The sequence below is a fragment of the Rhinopithecus roxellana genome, chromosome 3 (genome assembly GCF_007565055.1).
Source record: "Rhinopithecus roxellana isolate Shanxi Qingling chromosome 3, ASM756505v1, whole genome shotgun sequence".
Classification (NCBI taxonomy): domain Eukaryota; kingdom Metazoa; phylum Chordata; class Mammalia; order Primates; family Cercopithecidae; genus Rhinopithecus; species Rhinopithecus roxellana.
In genome coordinates this window covers 71883186-71899380 of record NC_044551.1, presented here as the reverse complement: position 1 = coordinate 71899380, position 16195 = coordinate 71883186, and the positions used below count along the sequence as shown (strand labels likewise).

Below are 16195 nucleotides of genomic sequence, written 5' to 3'. Positions count from 1 at the left end.
AGAAGACAGGGTGAACTTTATCATCTGCAGCCTGTTCTGCCTACCCCTAAAGCTGTTCCCAGAAGTAACTTGCAATCATGTCATTCAAGTCAGGTTGTCTTAAGAGCATAAAAAATTTGAGACAGGTGAGAATCAGAAATCCTAAATAACTTTGAAAATAAAGTAGTTGAGGCCAAAGTTATATTGTATTTTAAATTTAAATACACACACACACACACACACACGTGTACAAAAGTTTAGCCGGGCATGGTGGCACATGCCTGTTGTCTCAGCTACTTGGGAGGCTGAGGTGGGAGGATCCCTGAGCCTGAGAGATCCAGCCTGCAGTGAGCCGTGATCTCACCACTGCACTCCAGCCTGGAGGACAGAGTGAGATCCTGTCTCCAAAAAAAAAAAGAAAAGAAAAGAAAAGAAAAATATAGAGGTCAACAGTTTTACATCTTTATACATCAGGAAATAAAACACTAATAAGCATTCTAAAAATGACAGTCACTAACTTTACTTTTCCTGCTTAATTCTACATGCTATCGCATAAAAACAAAGATCTATAGTGAGAGGCCTTATTGAATAGACCTATTATCATAACTGGTAAGCTTCCTTTTCTTCTCCTTCACCCCCTCCCTCTGCTCAGTTTCTTATGACTTGGGCTGTGACTGGTTCCATTGTTTTTCTCTTACTCTCTCTATGGGGCTTTTCTCAATGCTTGGAACCCTTGGTGAAATTGCTGACAGTTTGATCTGAATTTACTCAGTGCACCTGCATCTATTTCTCTTCCTCATCTCTTTTCCATTTATTCTTCACCACCATTGCCATTATAGTCACTATTTCATGTTTATTGAACATTTTAATAATATACATATTATAAATTCAGGCCTATATAAAGTGGCACTGAGATTCATATTTTGGGTCCATAAATAAAACAAATGTGTGCAGGCAAACATTGTCTACAAGTAATAAATGCTTTGCATAAATGCGCAGACACACATGTATGAATATGCTATGCAAATACCCTTCCTTTTAGAAGTATTTGTTATTCATACAGGTGTTTTAGGAAGTAAATTGTTTAAATCTGGTGGTCTTTTTGATTTAACATCCTTTTCATCAATGATAATTTGCTTTAGTAATAAAAGTTAGTCTCTTGGTATTACAAGAATATTGTTAATCCATCAAAAAAATCAAAAACCTATCATGACAGGAATTATTCTAATAACTTTCTAAAAGGATAATCATAATAATAAATTAACTAGCAAAGTGACAATCCCTTTCCTTAAGGAGTTTATGCCCTGGTAGTGAAAAGAGAGACCTGAAGCAATTAACCTATAATTACAAAGGAATACAGAATAATCACTATAACGGATGGATGGATGGATGATGCAGAGAAGCAAAGCAATGATTAGGCTTAAGGAAATCAGGGACAACTTCACAAAGGAAGGACTGTTTAAGGAGAGGCTTAAAGAATGGAGGCCAGGTGTGATGACTCATGCCTGTAATCCTAGCACTTTGGGAGGCTGAGGCGGGTGGATCACCTGAGGTTATGAGTTCGAGACCAGCCTAGCCGACATGGTGAAACCCTGTCTCTACAAAAATTAGCTGGGCATGGTGGCAGGCGTCTGTAGAATCCCAGCTCCCCGGGAGGCTGAGGCAAGAGAATCACTTGAACCCGGGAGGCAGAGGTTGCAGTGAGCCGAGCTTGTACCACTGCACTCCAGCCTGGGCAGCAGATTGAGACTCTGTGTTAAAAAAAAAAAAAAGAAAGAAAGAAAGAAGGAAAGAAAAGAATGAGAGGACCGCAAGCAGAGGATGCTGAGAAGGCAGGATTATTCCAAAGAAGGGAAGCGTGGGCTGAGCATGAAGGAACAGGAAACCAGAGAGAGTTCAGACAGCATATGAGTTTACCGTTAATATGTGAGAAGATAATGTAAGAAAAGGAAATATGAGAAATAAAGCTTTACAGGGCAAAGTTGATCATAAGAACCTTGTATGCCATGAAAAGAGCTATGGATTTTACTCTGTACAATGTCAGTGTATTTTAATGTCTTAGGTATTTTCATATTTTTAATTAATATTCAATTCATCAAAGTTAGTAATGCAAAGGCCTAATATTTTACTTGAAGTACTTAAATTTATATTATGTGACTTGCTATTTTATTTATACATCTAGTAATTTGTATTCAAATTAGAATTATTTTTGGGGGATCTTTGATTAATGATTGGACAACTCACATGGCTCAAATTAAATTCTTTCAAATCAATAGTTCTGCTTATAAATGTGGTTAATGAAACTTCCTTCAATGTTTCATATTGCATGTATATATTAACATATTTAATTTCATTTTTAAACATTTCAAATATCTGAATGAACACATTTAATCACCCCACTAAGCAAAATCCTCTCAAGAATTTAAATGACTCTCGTAAATCTATTAAATTGAACCATATTCAGTTCCCATAAATATCCAATAGCATTTGCAATTAGATTTTCTTATACTTTTTAAGAAGTATATTTATTGCAAAAAAGTTTTAAGCATATAAAAGGCAGGAAGAATAGTATAATGAGCCTCCATGTTCCCTTCACCAACTTCGACAACTATAAACTCATGACCAATCTTGTCTTATCTATACCCTCACCCACTTGCCTCTTATAATATTTTGAAACTAATACAAAACATCATGTAATTTCCTCTATAAATATTTCAGTATGTGTTCCTAAAAAAATAGATTCTGTGCATTAATATAAAATACTGAGTCAGTGTTCAAATTTCTGGTTATCTCTTACAACATGTATGTCTTTTAAGTTGTTTGAATAAGAATACAAAGTATACACATCTTTGTTGGCCTATATGTTTTGTGTTTTGTTGTTCCTTTTTCTTTTTTTTTGAGACAGAATCTCACTCTGTCATCCAGTCTAGAGTGCAGTGGCATGATCTTGGCTCACTGCAACCTCCACCTCCCAGGTTCAATAGGTTCTCATGCCTCAGCCTCCCAAGTAGCTGGGATTACAGATGCTCACTACCACACCCGGCTAATTTTTGTGTTTTAGTAGAGACAGGGTTTCACCATGTTGACCAGGCTGATCTCGAACTCCTGACCTCAGATGATCCACCCACTTCAGAACACTCCCAAAGTGCTGGGATTATAGGTGTGAGCCACCACGCCGGGACTGTTATTCTCTTTTAAGATATAGATTCACTCATGTCTTTTTTTAATTCTTTGCAATTTATTTGTTGAGAATATCAAGTTGTTTGTGGATACTATAGTTCCCCATCATCTAGATTTTGCTGATTGCTCTCTATAATATAGCTATATGTCCCTCTCTCCTCTGTATTTCCTATACATTGACAGTAGGAGGTAGAGGTGACTTGATCAAATTTACTTCTTTTATTTTTTGGTGTATTCTTTCATCGGGAACTAATAATGTTCGCTTGACTCTCCTTCTTTGATGTGAACAGCCATTGACATTGAATACCTAGACTCCTTAATGTTTCAACTACAATTTAGAAGGTCTAAACCACAAATTTTAAATTGATGTGACAAGTCTAACTGAATATTTTCTAATGTAACAAATCTCTTAAATATTACAAATACGTAAAAAAATTGACTGTACATACATTGTCTCAATGGTTATAAAACTTATTCCACACATTGTTTTTACTATGAGTTTGGTTTATTCCATCATGTCTGTATTTAATTCTGAATGTTCCAAGGATGAAAAAGGCTCACTAAAGAAAGCAGTGTCTTGTCATGACAAATTTAATGAGTTAATTAACAGGGCCTTTACACTTACGCAAATAGGAAGCTAAGCATATATAAGTTAAATTTTTATTTTTCTATTTTTTAAAGTGAATTTATTAGATTAACAGTTAGTCCCTACCTATATTTACCATCTCAAGTAGAGACTGAGACAGATATCCATGACAGTCCTTCCTGAGTTACAAATGTACCCACCGAGCCCATTTTATGGTTTTAGTGATAAAAAGGCACTTCCAGCCCACATTCTTCATGTGGTGAAACACACATTTTGCAACCAGCATCTCAAGTGATATTCAAGTAATATTCTTTCCTAACTCTTTTTTTTTTTTTTTTTTTTGAGACAGAGTCTCCTGCCTCAGCCTCCCGAGTAGCTGGGACTACAGGTGCCCGCCACCTCACCCGGCTAGTTTTTTGTATTTTTTAGTAGAGACGGGGTTTCACCGTGTTAGCCAGGATGATCTCGATCTCCTGACCTCGTGATCCGCCTGTCTTGGCCTCCCAAAGTGCTGGGATTACAGGCTTGAGCCACCGCGCCCGGCATCTTTCCTAACTCTTTAAGGAGTTTGACTATTGGACATGGGAGTGATATAATCATATTTTTGTGTTAGAAAGATGGCAAAAGTTGGAGAAGGGACTATCAGGATAGGGAAGAGAAGGAGTAATTCTGATTGCTAGAACACTGACCAGACGGCTGCTGCAAAAGTCCACTCCAGAGATAATATAATCCTATTTTTGTGTCCAGTGGGAGAGAGGAGAAATGGAAGAGGGAAGTGAATTAGAATGGGGAACTGATGTAATTTGATGATTGATTCGGCATGGGACTGAAGATGAGTGAAAAACAAAGGATGAGTTGCTGCTTGATGGATATGTGAATTGTGGTGCCTTTCACCAAGAAAAGAAACCTAGTAGGGAGAGCAGGTTTAGGCTGGGCTAAAAGGGGGAAACCTCAGTTTCTGAGATGGTAATATAGAACTGGCTGTAGGGCACCCAAGATGTGTATATTTGAATCGGAAACTCAGAAGGGAAGCCTGGGCTAGAGATTTCAACATGGAATTCGCCAACATTAAGATCACATATAAAGCTGTGGAGGTACATGAAACCATTTAGGAAAAACTGCAAAGTGAAAAAGAAGAAGAGAACCAAGACCAGAACACAGCAGAACATCGTCATTTAAAAGAGAAGTCAAAAGAAAATAAGCCACAGAGAAAATTGTGAGGTAGTAGCCAGAGAGACAAGAAGTGAGCCAGGAGCTATTTCTCATGGAAACAAACAAAGGAAACTCAAAGAGGGCAAAATGGCCAATACTGTCCAGGGCCACAAAGCAATCGAGTAAGATGCAATTTGAGAAGGTCCAGTGGATTTGGTAGCTAGTATTTTTAAGAATAGTTTTTAGGAAAGAAATGGCAATAGGGGAAAGATTGCAGTTGGGAAAGAAATGTGTGGGGGGAGAGGAAGTAGAGTCAGTGAATAAAGACAACTTTTTCTTAGCTTGGCTGGATAAAGGAGGAATATCTTGTGGTAATGTGAAGAATTCACAGAGGTAAAGTGAAGTGTTTGTTTCTTGTGGAAACAGTAACTTGGGCTGAGGGAGAAAACAAAGAATGAGAGATTTAAGGGCAAAGAATGAAGTAAGCAGAATATAAGTCATAAAGCAACATATGGAAGAAAGGGGGTAATCGATGGAGTAAAATTACTGAGAATTCAGATGAAATTAATAGCACAGGTTCAGAGAGTAGAGAGAAGGTAAGGACAGGTATAACTGAAGATGAGTTTGTGGGTTAAGAAAATGTATTTTCTTAAGAGAACTCACACCTAATGATACTGTTTTATCAGTGAAATAAGAAACAAGGTCATCTGATTATAGGGGAGCAGAGAGGAATCTCAGATTGAAGAAAGTGGTAAACATTTTTAATAGGTGTAGAGAAGGACAATGCAAGAGAAGGCTGACTAGACAAAAAAGAGTGATGAGATTGTAGAAAAGCAGAGGGGGATACAGCTGAGATTTCATACTAATTGTTTGTAATGTCCAGAGTCAGTAAAATTGACAGCAATTTTCTCCAGCTATGTTAATTAACCTGAGAATAGGAATAGAAAATACAAATGGTCATATACATAAATAGGGATTTGTGGGGCCCAGGTATCAATAATGCTATTAAGGGCAATTAGAGTGAAGCCGTTCGAATGAAGCACCTTGGAGTTCAGGGTGATAAAAGTGAAGCCAAGACGAAACCATCTGGAGAAAAGGAAGGAGTCAGGGATTGGAAGTATATTCTTTTTTTTTTTTTTTTTTTTTTTTGGAGACAGAGTCTTACTCTGTTGCATAGGCTGGAGTGCAGTGGTGCGATCTTAGCTCATTGCAACCTGTGCCTCCCAGGCTTAAGCAATTCTCCCACCTTAACCTCCTGAGTAGCTGGGATTATAGGTGTGCAGTACCATGCCAGGCTAATTTTTTGTATTAGGGCAGTGCAAAAGTAATTGTGGCCTTTACCTTTCATTTTATGGCAAAAACTATAATTACTTTTGCACCAACCTAATATTTTTAGGAGAGACGGCATTTTGCCCTGTTGCCCAGGCTGGTCTGGAACTCCTGACTTCAAGTGATCCATCTGCCTCAGCTTCCCAAAGTGCTAAGATTACAGGCGTGAGCCATGGTGCCCAGCCCTAGAACTAATTCTCTTTTGTATGTGATGAGAATCAATCTCATCAATCGGTCCTGTATGTGTACCATAGAACCAATTAAATGCCCTTATAATCCCAGAATTGAAGTGTTGATTTACTGCCAATTTAATGGAAAACATATTATCCTCCAGAAGCGATGAATGAATTGTATGAGTCTACTATGAATGGATGGTGCTGTACTCAAGTTTCCCAATTCTCCATTTTCTGCCACAGAAGCAGCATAAATATAAGGCTAAAGCCTATGCTGGTGATGTGTGAAGCTTTAAATCAGGGCAAATATTCAAGAGAAAAGAATAATTCACAAAATAATCCTTTTCTCTTTTTCATTGTAAGGTGAGCATCTGCTTGTTCCATGTTCACTGTTTCTTCTTTCTTGTTTTCAGAAACTCTGTCAATGAAGACAATCAAGATGGTGTCATGCACTCTGATGGTAAAGGACAAAAACATATTTTATTTATTTATTTGTAAACTCAGGTACAGAAGTTTGAGCTATTCATTCTTATAGACTCATTAATGGGTCATTATCATCGTTGGTGTGTGCAGGGCCCCTCTCTTGTTTCATTTGTTTATTCCCTCTTATCCTCATAACTCACTTCCTTTCTCCTCCTTCCTTACTACAGACAAATATTCGAACATATTTAATGTGTATGCGTGTTTGCACAAATTCTTCACATATTGTGACGTGTATGCATGTATTTAGTTCACAGAAAGAGTATATTATAGGTTTCTCTAGTATTTTTGTACAATCGGCATAATGTGGTTTTGGGGCCCATTCATATCACTATGTGTGTGTTTGGTCTGTTGCCGTTAACGACTACACAGTACTCCATGGTAGGCATCCATATTTCACTTGCCTCAAACTCACTGGTACCACAAACAGCAATGCAATGCACCGTTTTGTATACATCCCCATGCGGACGTCTCAGAGACTTATCTTTAAGATATATATCCCGCAGTGGAATGGTTGCTCAGAGCTATGGAATACTTAGGTTGACCGAGTATGACTGGCATGCTCTCCAGAAGAGATGCATCTCTCTACACTCTCATCAATCAGTCCTGTTATTCAGTTTTCCATTTTTTTCTTATGTGTATCAAATTATATCTCCTTTGAATTTCTATATCTCTGTTTACTCTTGAGTTTGAGCACTTTATTTGCTTATAAGCCTTTGTGGTTTCTTCTGTAAGTTGCCAGTTTTTACCTTTTGACCATTTTTTTCTTGAAAGTGGTATATTTTTCTAGTTGACTTGTAGGAGTTCCTTTATATTTCAGACATTAATGTCATGTCAATTTCAAACACTGCAAATATCTTCTCCCATTCGGTCAGTTATCTATTAACTTAGCCCATGCTGTCCTTCATTGAATGTAAATAAATTTTGATGTAATCAAATGCATTAATTTTGCCTTGTCATTTATGCTATTTAAGAAGTCCTTTTTCCTGGAAAATAAGAATATTCTCATTTTTTTCCTGTAGACTTTATCACATGAATATATTTAGGTCTTTGATCTCTTTGCAGTCCCCTTTGAGGAGTTAGTAGAAATCCAGGATTGCCTCATGCATGGAGCCAGTTTTCTCTTTACTGTCCTCTAAACAATCCATCATTTTCTCATTAATTTAGAGTGCTACCTTTATATTATATCAGCTCTATGTGTGTGTATGTGTATATTATGGGTGTGTTTATGTACATTTGTGTATGTCACTGAATTTTCTGCTCTATTACATTGGTCTATTTGCCTGTTCTTATACCAATACCACACTGTTTTTATTATTAATATTATTATATTATTCCTCTTAATATTGGAATATTGAATATTGAATATTTCAATATTCAGTAATTAGTTTTGATATTACACTGAACTCTTGAGTATTAATTTTTTAAAATCCAATTAACTTGATTTGTTTGATACATGAAAACAAATCCTTGGGAACTAATAAGTAAACAGGTGTGAAACAGTGACTTTTTTTATACCTTGTTCCATACAAGCCCATCAAACCAAATGGACATACCTTTTCATAAAGGTAATAGTGTATTAATTATTTCTTGGCCTTTGCATTATTTGATGAAAGCCAATGAAATGATTTTATAATTAAGTCACCGTCATCAAATAAAAGCCACAGTAAAGATCTAAAGTACATATTTTATTTTCTATTTCAGTATCTTTGATAAAGCATAAGTTCTGTTAGATTATGAACTATTTTGAAAATCATTATATTATATCCAATAATCTTACATTAAAGTGCTTCCTTATTACAAATGTATTAAATTTTATTTTTTTTAATATTTTAGGTGCTGGAAATCTAGATGAGGTCAGATTTTTTTCTCTTCTTGTATTATACTGATATAATTAGAATATTTCACAAGTATTATGATTCACTCCATATTGGTACAAACCAAACAGATGAAAATTCTTATGAGTAATGATAGTTTTCCATTTCTAATCTTATTTCATCTAAAATGATTAAGACGTTACACACCATACATCATACTGACTCATTATAATGCTTCAGTGCTGAACATAAACTTAAGTCTGACTACACATCTGATTTATATAGTAAGATAGAAAAGGAAATCTTTTTGTTTTTGCTTTCCCAGTCTATTTCTAAGGAGAAAAAAATATTTTAAACAAGCCAAACTTACATACCATGCAAGTTGTTTTACTGAGTATTTGAATTATTCTTTCAAAAATAATTCATAGTATGGTTCCTTTAAGTGTTTATTCCTCTGGACCATTTAATACGTGGTTCAAATTATAAAAATTTACATTCTTGTCTTTATTTTAAGTCTAAGCAATGTAATATGTGTGTGTTAACTTTTTAAATAATAAAAATTAATCATTATCAATATTTTTCTTTACAGGAACAAGAAAGTGAAGGAGAAACATATGAAGACATGTATGAATTACACTTTTTACCATGACAGTTTTCTTCAAAGATGAATATAATGTTTTGTATGAGGGATAGTGGGTATATAACAACACTAGGAGGGAAGCTTGATTTTTTTCAAATGACTATCATATAACTTTTATTTCAATTTAAAGGACCAAAAATTATTTAGTTCTCTAAGAGTTCTACGAAGAACTCTGTTAAAAAGCTGTTGTATGAGAGGCCAGAGACATGCCTATGAGATAAACCACAGTCAGGAAATCAAAGGCAGAAATCTGATTTCTTACTCTTAGTGTATCCTTGCGCAGATGAGTTAATTTATATTACGCCTTCTTCACCTGAACAGAGCTCCACCTACAGGGGTGCTATGAAAAATAATTTATCATGGTGCTCAGATGCCAAAGTGTCAGCTGCTAAAGTGGAAAGATGTTAAAAAAAGAAGTTCCTTGGAAAAGAAATTTCTTGGAAAGTGGGTGAAAGTAGAAATGAATATATTATCTTACTTTATCGTATGTTGATCTCAGATACCTTAATTTTCTCTACCCAGTATTTATTCAACTAACTCTGACTCAGGTTTCGGAGCCAAGGTTTGCATGTGTATCTGTGAATGCGCAGGCACATGTGCATATGAAAGAGAGAAAAAGATACAAATTCCATTTATGCGAACGAACATACAGCAAGAATGGGGCCTTTATAAATGGTGGCTTCCACTTGTTGGCACAAGTTGTCAGGGAAAGCAGAGCCTTTAGAAGGTATCCTCAGCTGTGTGCCTCCTACTGGTTTTAAAAATAATCTCACACGTTCTGGATTTTGAGAACCTTTGGCTTTTTACCTTCATCTGTACTTCAGATACCACCTTTTCTGCTATGAGTAGAAACTTCTAGGTAGGGAGTTCTGACACATCAACACCTGAAGATGCGAAAACAACCTAACAATTTTTATTCACAGAGAAGCATCCAAAGAAAGAGAGAAGAAAAGGGAAAAGGAGGAAAAGAAGAGGTTAGAGCTGGAGAAAAAGGAACAGAAAGAGAAAGAAAAGAAAGAACAAGAAATAAAGAAGAAATTTAAAGTAAGGGCTTGCTTGCTAATGAGTGAAAGAATAACATCTTTTTATACCTTTCACACAAAAGGGGTACCATTCTTGAAACTTTACATAGTTGAAGAATTACTTACTCATTGTTTTCTAAAGAGTAATTATCTTCATAACAGTACTTTTTTATCCAATACACCATCTTATCCCTTAACTAATATAATAAAATTTAAATAAATATGGTGGTTCATAATTAGTGGGCACCCAGGAAATTTATGTTGATTGAGTGAATGAATATTTACTTTTTCAAACCCATCTTGGCTCTCCCCATAATGCATTTCATATTAGCCTACTTATACTATGAATTAGCATCACACACATAAATATCCCTATGGTATGTATTATAGTGGGGTATTGGACACAGGTGTCTCCAGGGTGAACCAGACCTGTCTCAGAATAAGATTTCCATGAGCTACTCTAATTGCTAGTATCTAAACTTGAGTTACATTATTGCCTTTATTTTAAGTCTGTGTACATGCTGACTTCTGATACCTGCTGTTTCTCATCCCTCTTTGTCTATGTGGATTCTGACCTCTGTATTCTCTGATCTCTGGTAATTGTGTGTCTTCTACCATTACTACCACCAGTAAACGCTACACTCATGGGCTATTTTCTCCTGGCTACACTATCTTTGATGACATGGCTCATCTGGCATAGGTCTGGCATGTCAGACATATTTAGGGTGATTATCTGAATTACAAAATTATTCTTTCAAAAAGAATTCACAGTATGGTTTCTTTAAATAATTATTTCTCGGCCGGGCGCGGTGGCTCAAGCCTGTAATCCCAGCACTTTGGGAGGCCGAGACGGGCGGATCACGAGGTCAGGAGATCGAGACCATCCTGGCTAATACGGTGAAACCCCGTCTCTACTAAAAAATACAAAAAACTAGCCGGGCGACGAGGCGGGCGCCTGTAGTCCCAGCTACTCGGGAGGCTGAGACAGGAGAATGGCGTGAACCCGGGAGGCGGAGCTTGCAGTGAGCTGAGAGCCGGCCACTGCACTCCAGCCTGGGCGGCAGAGCAAAGACTCCGTCTCAAAAAAAAAAAAAAAAAAAAAAATTATTTCTCTGGAGCATTTAATATGTGGTTCAAATTTTTAAAAAATGATTTAGCTATAACTTCCCAGAATATTCATTGTATTAAAGCAAAGGTTCAAAGCATGGTGCAAGGAAAACATATAGCATCAAGTCAGTTAGACAAACTGATTCAAATTCCAGTGGTACATACAAGTTATGTAATCTTGGGCTTATCACTTAACTTTTCTGAGCCACTGATGCTTAATCTTTTAAGTGAGAATAAATGATACTACTCCAGAAAGTTTGTTACGGAACTGAAATAATGTATAGCAGGCACTGTATCATAAGATTCTCATTTGATTTTGGAAAAGCTTGCTATATATAAGTAAAATTATGATTACAGTATTAATATTAGAACATTTTACTTACACAGAATGCATGACTACCAATGTTTATATTTTTAAGTGAAAAAATAATTTCAATTAATTTATGAAAAATCTATATAGTGTACTTTCCATGGAGAGCTTGTTTGTAGATTTAAAGGAATTACGTGAGGTTTTTCCATATGTTTCTTTTGGAGAAATCAGCTTTACATTTATCTCATTCATTCAAATAATATTTTTAGTAAGAAAAGATAGGGTATGGAAATCATACCATTAAATATAAACTCAAAAGTTTGTCAAGACTAGGACTTCACCAGCTATATTCCTTTCATAAGATGATAATAGATAATAGGTGAAAAAAAAATTAAATAAATATGAGAACTAAGCCTCATCAGCATCATGGCATATCATAATTTAACTTACATTCTTTCCTTTATTTCTTAGTGGTACATGATAATGATATATGTTTATAATTAATGTCATCATAAATTCAATAAATTAAAGGTAGAGCTTCTTCAAAAGTCGTAATGCATATTTGCATATTTGCATATCAAAAGATTCAAGAAATTCTGTTGAAAAGACACCAATTTAGGATTAGAAAATTAACAATTTGGGATTCATGGTCTAACCAAGATCATTACCCTTATATCAATAAGCCACCATACTATTCAGAATATTAATTTTAAAAACCTCATGTAACATTTGCTTGCTATTTTTTGATTTGCAAGCTCATTTCTCAAATTTTGTCTTGTTTATAGCAGGTAATGTCTGCTTCAATTTTACAAACAATGAAAGGGGAAAAAACTCCATCTTCCAAATGGAATCCTGGCATATTCCATAAAGACACATAGCACACAGCATGGATTGTTGTAGATAAGCGCTATTCAGTTATTGGGGGCTGCCTTTGCAGGCCTCTTGCAGGATTCCTAGGTCAACAGATCCCTGCCTCACTCTCCTGACCCCATGCACATGTTCACCTGTCCTTAACTAGTCCTGCTTGGCCCCTGTGATTTTTTCCTAACCCCTCCTGTAAGAATGTTTATTCACCCTCAATTTCTAGTTAAACCCTGTAAATGTTGGTTATAGGTAGGTTCACAAGTTGTAGACTTAGTATCTTTCAAAATTGCATTCCTTAAAGATTTTCTAAATTATAAGGAAATCTTTTCTGATTATTGTTTTCTCTTTGCAGCTAACAGGCCCTATTCAAGTCATCCATCTTGCAAAAGCTTGTTGTGATGTCAAAGGAGGAAAGAATGAACTGAGCTTCAAGCAAGGAGAGCAAATTGAAATCATCCGTATCACAGACAACCCAGAAGGAAAATGGTTGGGCAGAACAGCCAGGGGTTCATGTGAGTGCAAATTTTTCTATGGCTTCAAAGTGTTTTCTTTGCAAGGCAATACTCAATGTACATGCTCCTCCAGAACTCCTCATAGGCACCAAGTTAGGAGGACTTTACAGAGTGGACAAAGGGAGGACAATGTTAAATGGCAGGTATAGTTCTGTCTTCACCTCATCTGTTATCTTTATTGTGGGAACAATGTGAAGTTTTATATTATTCCAGGAGGAACAAACAGCATTAGGTTTTTCATTGATGTTAAAAAGAAAAAATGTTTCCTGTGAATCACTTTAGAATATTTAAAATAGAAGGTAGGCTTACATTAAACTACAACAGGATTAGACTTTGACAGAGTACAGTAAAATGTGGGTCTACTTGGGAGGTCTACAAATCAGAACTACAAGAAAATAAATCAGGGGAAAGTTTAAAGAGCAAATGTGCAATTGATATTTTATTCACAACTTTAAAATATTTAAACTACAGTTGCCTGAACATAAACCTTTCCCTTTTTGGTAGATGGCTATATTAAAACAACTGCTGTAGAGATTGACTATGATTCTTTGAAACTGAAAAAAGACTCTCTTGGTGCCCCGTCAAGACCTATTGAAGATGACCAAGAAGTATATGATGATGTTGCAGAGCAGGATAATATTAGCAGGTATGTGCAAGTGCATATTGTAGAACAGATCAAACTGTCTCCTTGTCAGAAATTTTGTATATTAAGATCCTAGAATTTTACCCTCCCTAACTCCTACTGCTCTCTCTATCACTAAACTAAATGACCACTTACAATAACCCCAACATGGGTGAAAGGTCATTTGAAACTCTATAGTCTTTCTTTTGATTATATACATCAAATGCTACTTGAAATATAGTGGGCCATTTGCCAGATCTTGTAAAATGTGTTGTCATTCTAAAACACTTTTATAATGTTCATTATGACTTGATTTTAGGGATATGCCTAATAGAAATATGATTTGGTAAAAATGAAGCATAAAATATAAAATTTAGCCCATTTTTTCTCATAGATCTCTGATTCTAAATATATTTGTTGTTATTTTTTGAAAATATGACAAAAAATGATTTTTATGGCAACCTCAGTTTGCTCTTTAAAAGTAAAAACTCTGTTTTTTTAATGATCCTAGGTATCAATTAAGGGTCCAACTTTCCATGGCCCATTCCACTAGATTAAAATGACTTTCACTTCAAGAATTATGGGAACACCTTCCTGGTATAGAGGAACAGAATAGAACATCTTTTCTGGAGGACCAATGAGAAGAGATTGGCCATCCCTCCCTTGTACCTCTCCTTCTCTTCTTTCCTTTCTCAGTCTTCTGCTTCCTTTCTCTCTCCATCTCTCCTCTTCTTCTCTTTGTTCCAGCTCTTATTTTTGTCATTCTTTTGTCTCTTTTGTACTTTTCTGTTCCCTTTCTCCTTTCATTCCTTCTTTCCTCCAATACCTCCATTTTCAGTTAAAGCCATAATCCCCTCAAGTTGAAAGGAAAAAAGAAGGAAAATCTCTAGTCCAGTTCAGAATTTTTATTTTTTTGATGACTAACTTGTAAAGCTAGGAAACCCCCATTGTGATCCTAAAATACATAACCTGTGCTAGCTCTTCACCTGGGTATAACTGTGTCTGCATTCTTTAAAACTCAAATTTCAAAGAAAGCAATCTTCATTGTCAGCCATTTCTAAAACACCAAATTAGTGAAAAAGCACATGAAGAATTAAATTTTCCTCTTATGATCTTTTATGTCAGAGTATCAATTAAACTTGTTATGCCACGTTCTAGCAGTTTTGTCTTTCTAAAATGAGTTATAGTCTGCTATGGCTTCTTACCATGTTCTAAACATAAACTATGCAACATATAACAAAATATACAATGCATGCACTAGAGTTTGGAGATCATTAATTGACTTTAGTCAAACATTGACCTAGTGTGAATCTGCAAATGCCAGTTTTCGGGTCAGATGAAGTTCCAAATTGTCATATTCTGTAATTTCCAGAATTTTCATAAGTATGTCAAGTATATTACCAAGGTATATACTTTGCATGTGCCTTTTGTTTGTTTTTCAAAAAGCACATTTCCTTAATTTTTGGTGAAAGAATTCCAGTTACATCAATGAACGCATATTTACACTGATGTGCATACTCAAGAAAAAATAATAAAACCAGGAAAAAAATGATATTCTTAAAATGAAACTTTGTTTAACCATATTGGGTGACTATTTCCCAAAGCTAGCATTATCACCTTTTCCCATTTTATTGAATCCATACATACCATAACTCTAAAAACCTGCTCTACTTTAGTAAACATGTAACAAAAAAAGAACCTTATATTTAGTAAAACCAGGAAGTTGGAAGAGTTGTATGGTTTTAATGCTCAGTATCTTAAACGAGTATAGCCCCACAATATTTACTAGCATCTAGCCCTTCTTATGCACCCTTAATAAGAAAATTAAAGAAGAAGCCATTACTATACATGTTTTATTTTTGAAACTGCAGCTGCTGCTTGCAAAGATCTCATAACAGAACATGCTTTGTTCTTAGAAAAAGAGAAGATGCTGAGTGTAGCCGGCAGCTTGCCCTGGCAAGAATAGGAAGAGAAGGCATCATCTTCTCCCTCCTGCTCATGACTCCTGACTCAGGCACTCTACTGGCTCTTTCCTGATTCCCTAGAGTGAAGAGCAATGGCTGTGAGTGCTTCAAACTCAGGGAGCAGACTTGAGGCTTCAAAGCACAGCCCCTGACAGCTGTCCTTCTCTTTTTCTTCTCCACTGAAGCAGTATCTACAGTGAATATGAAACACTGAAGAAAAAGGAATTGCAAATGCAAATATCCCTCTACCATTTCATAGCAAACCTTCTTCCTTCCATATATACATCTCTCTCCCTCTCCTCTCCTGTCATGCCCTGCTCCTTCTACCTCTTCTTCACTTCATCAAATATTATACATTCTAAACGACCGTTTTAGGAAATTGAATGATTGCTCTAGACATGAAATAAAACAGGAGCTTTGCTCCTTATTCCAACAGCCCTGTTCTTTGGAAATTGGTA

General features: G+C 35.8%; 1 protein-coding gene across 7 annotated transcripts in view; it reads left to right on the top strand.

Moving 5' to 3' along the window:
- Window positions 1-16195, top strand: part of FYB1 (FYN binding protein 1) — a 169842-nt gene that overhangs the window by 125715 nt on the left and 27932 nt on the right. For all 7 annotated transcript variants that reach the window (XM_030927925.1, XM_010367654.2, XM_010367653.2 and 4 more), the window contains 6 exons: window positions 6813-6859; window positions 8716-8735; window positions 9286-9320; window positions 10260-10380; window positions 12992-13151; window positions 13656-13797. In XM_030927925.1, coding sequence (XP_030783785.1) covers window positions 6813-6859; window positions 8716-8735; window positions 9286-9320; window positions 10260-10380; window positions 12992-13151; window positions 13656-13797 — 525 coding nt within the window. The remainder of the gene's footprint in view (window positions 1-6812; window positions 6860-8715; window positions 8736-9285; window positions 9321-10259; window positions 10381-12991; window positions 13152-13655; window positions 13798-16195) is intronic.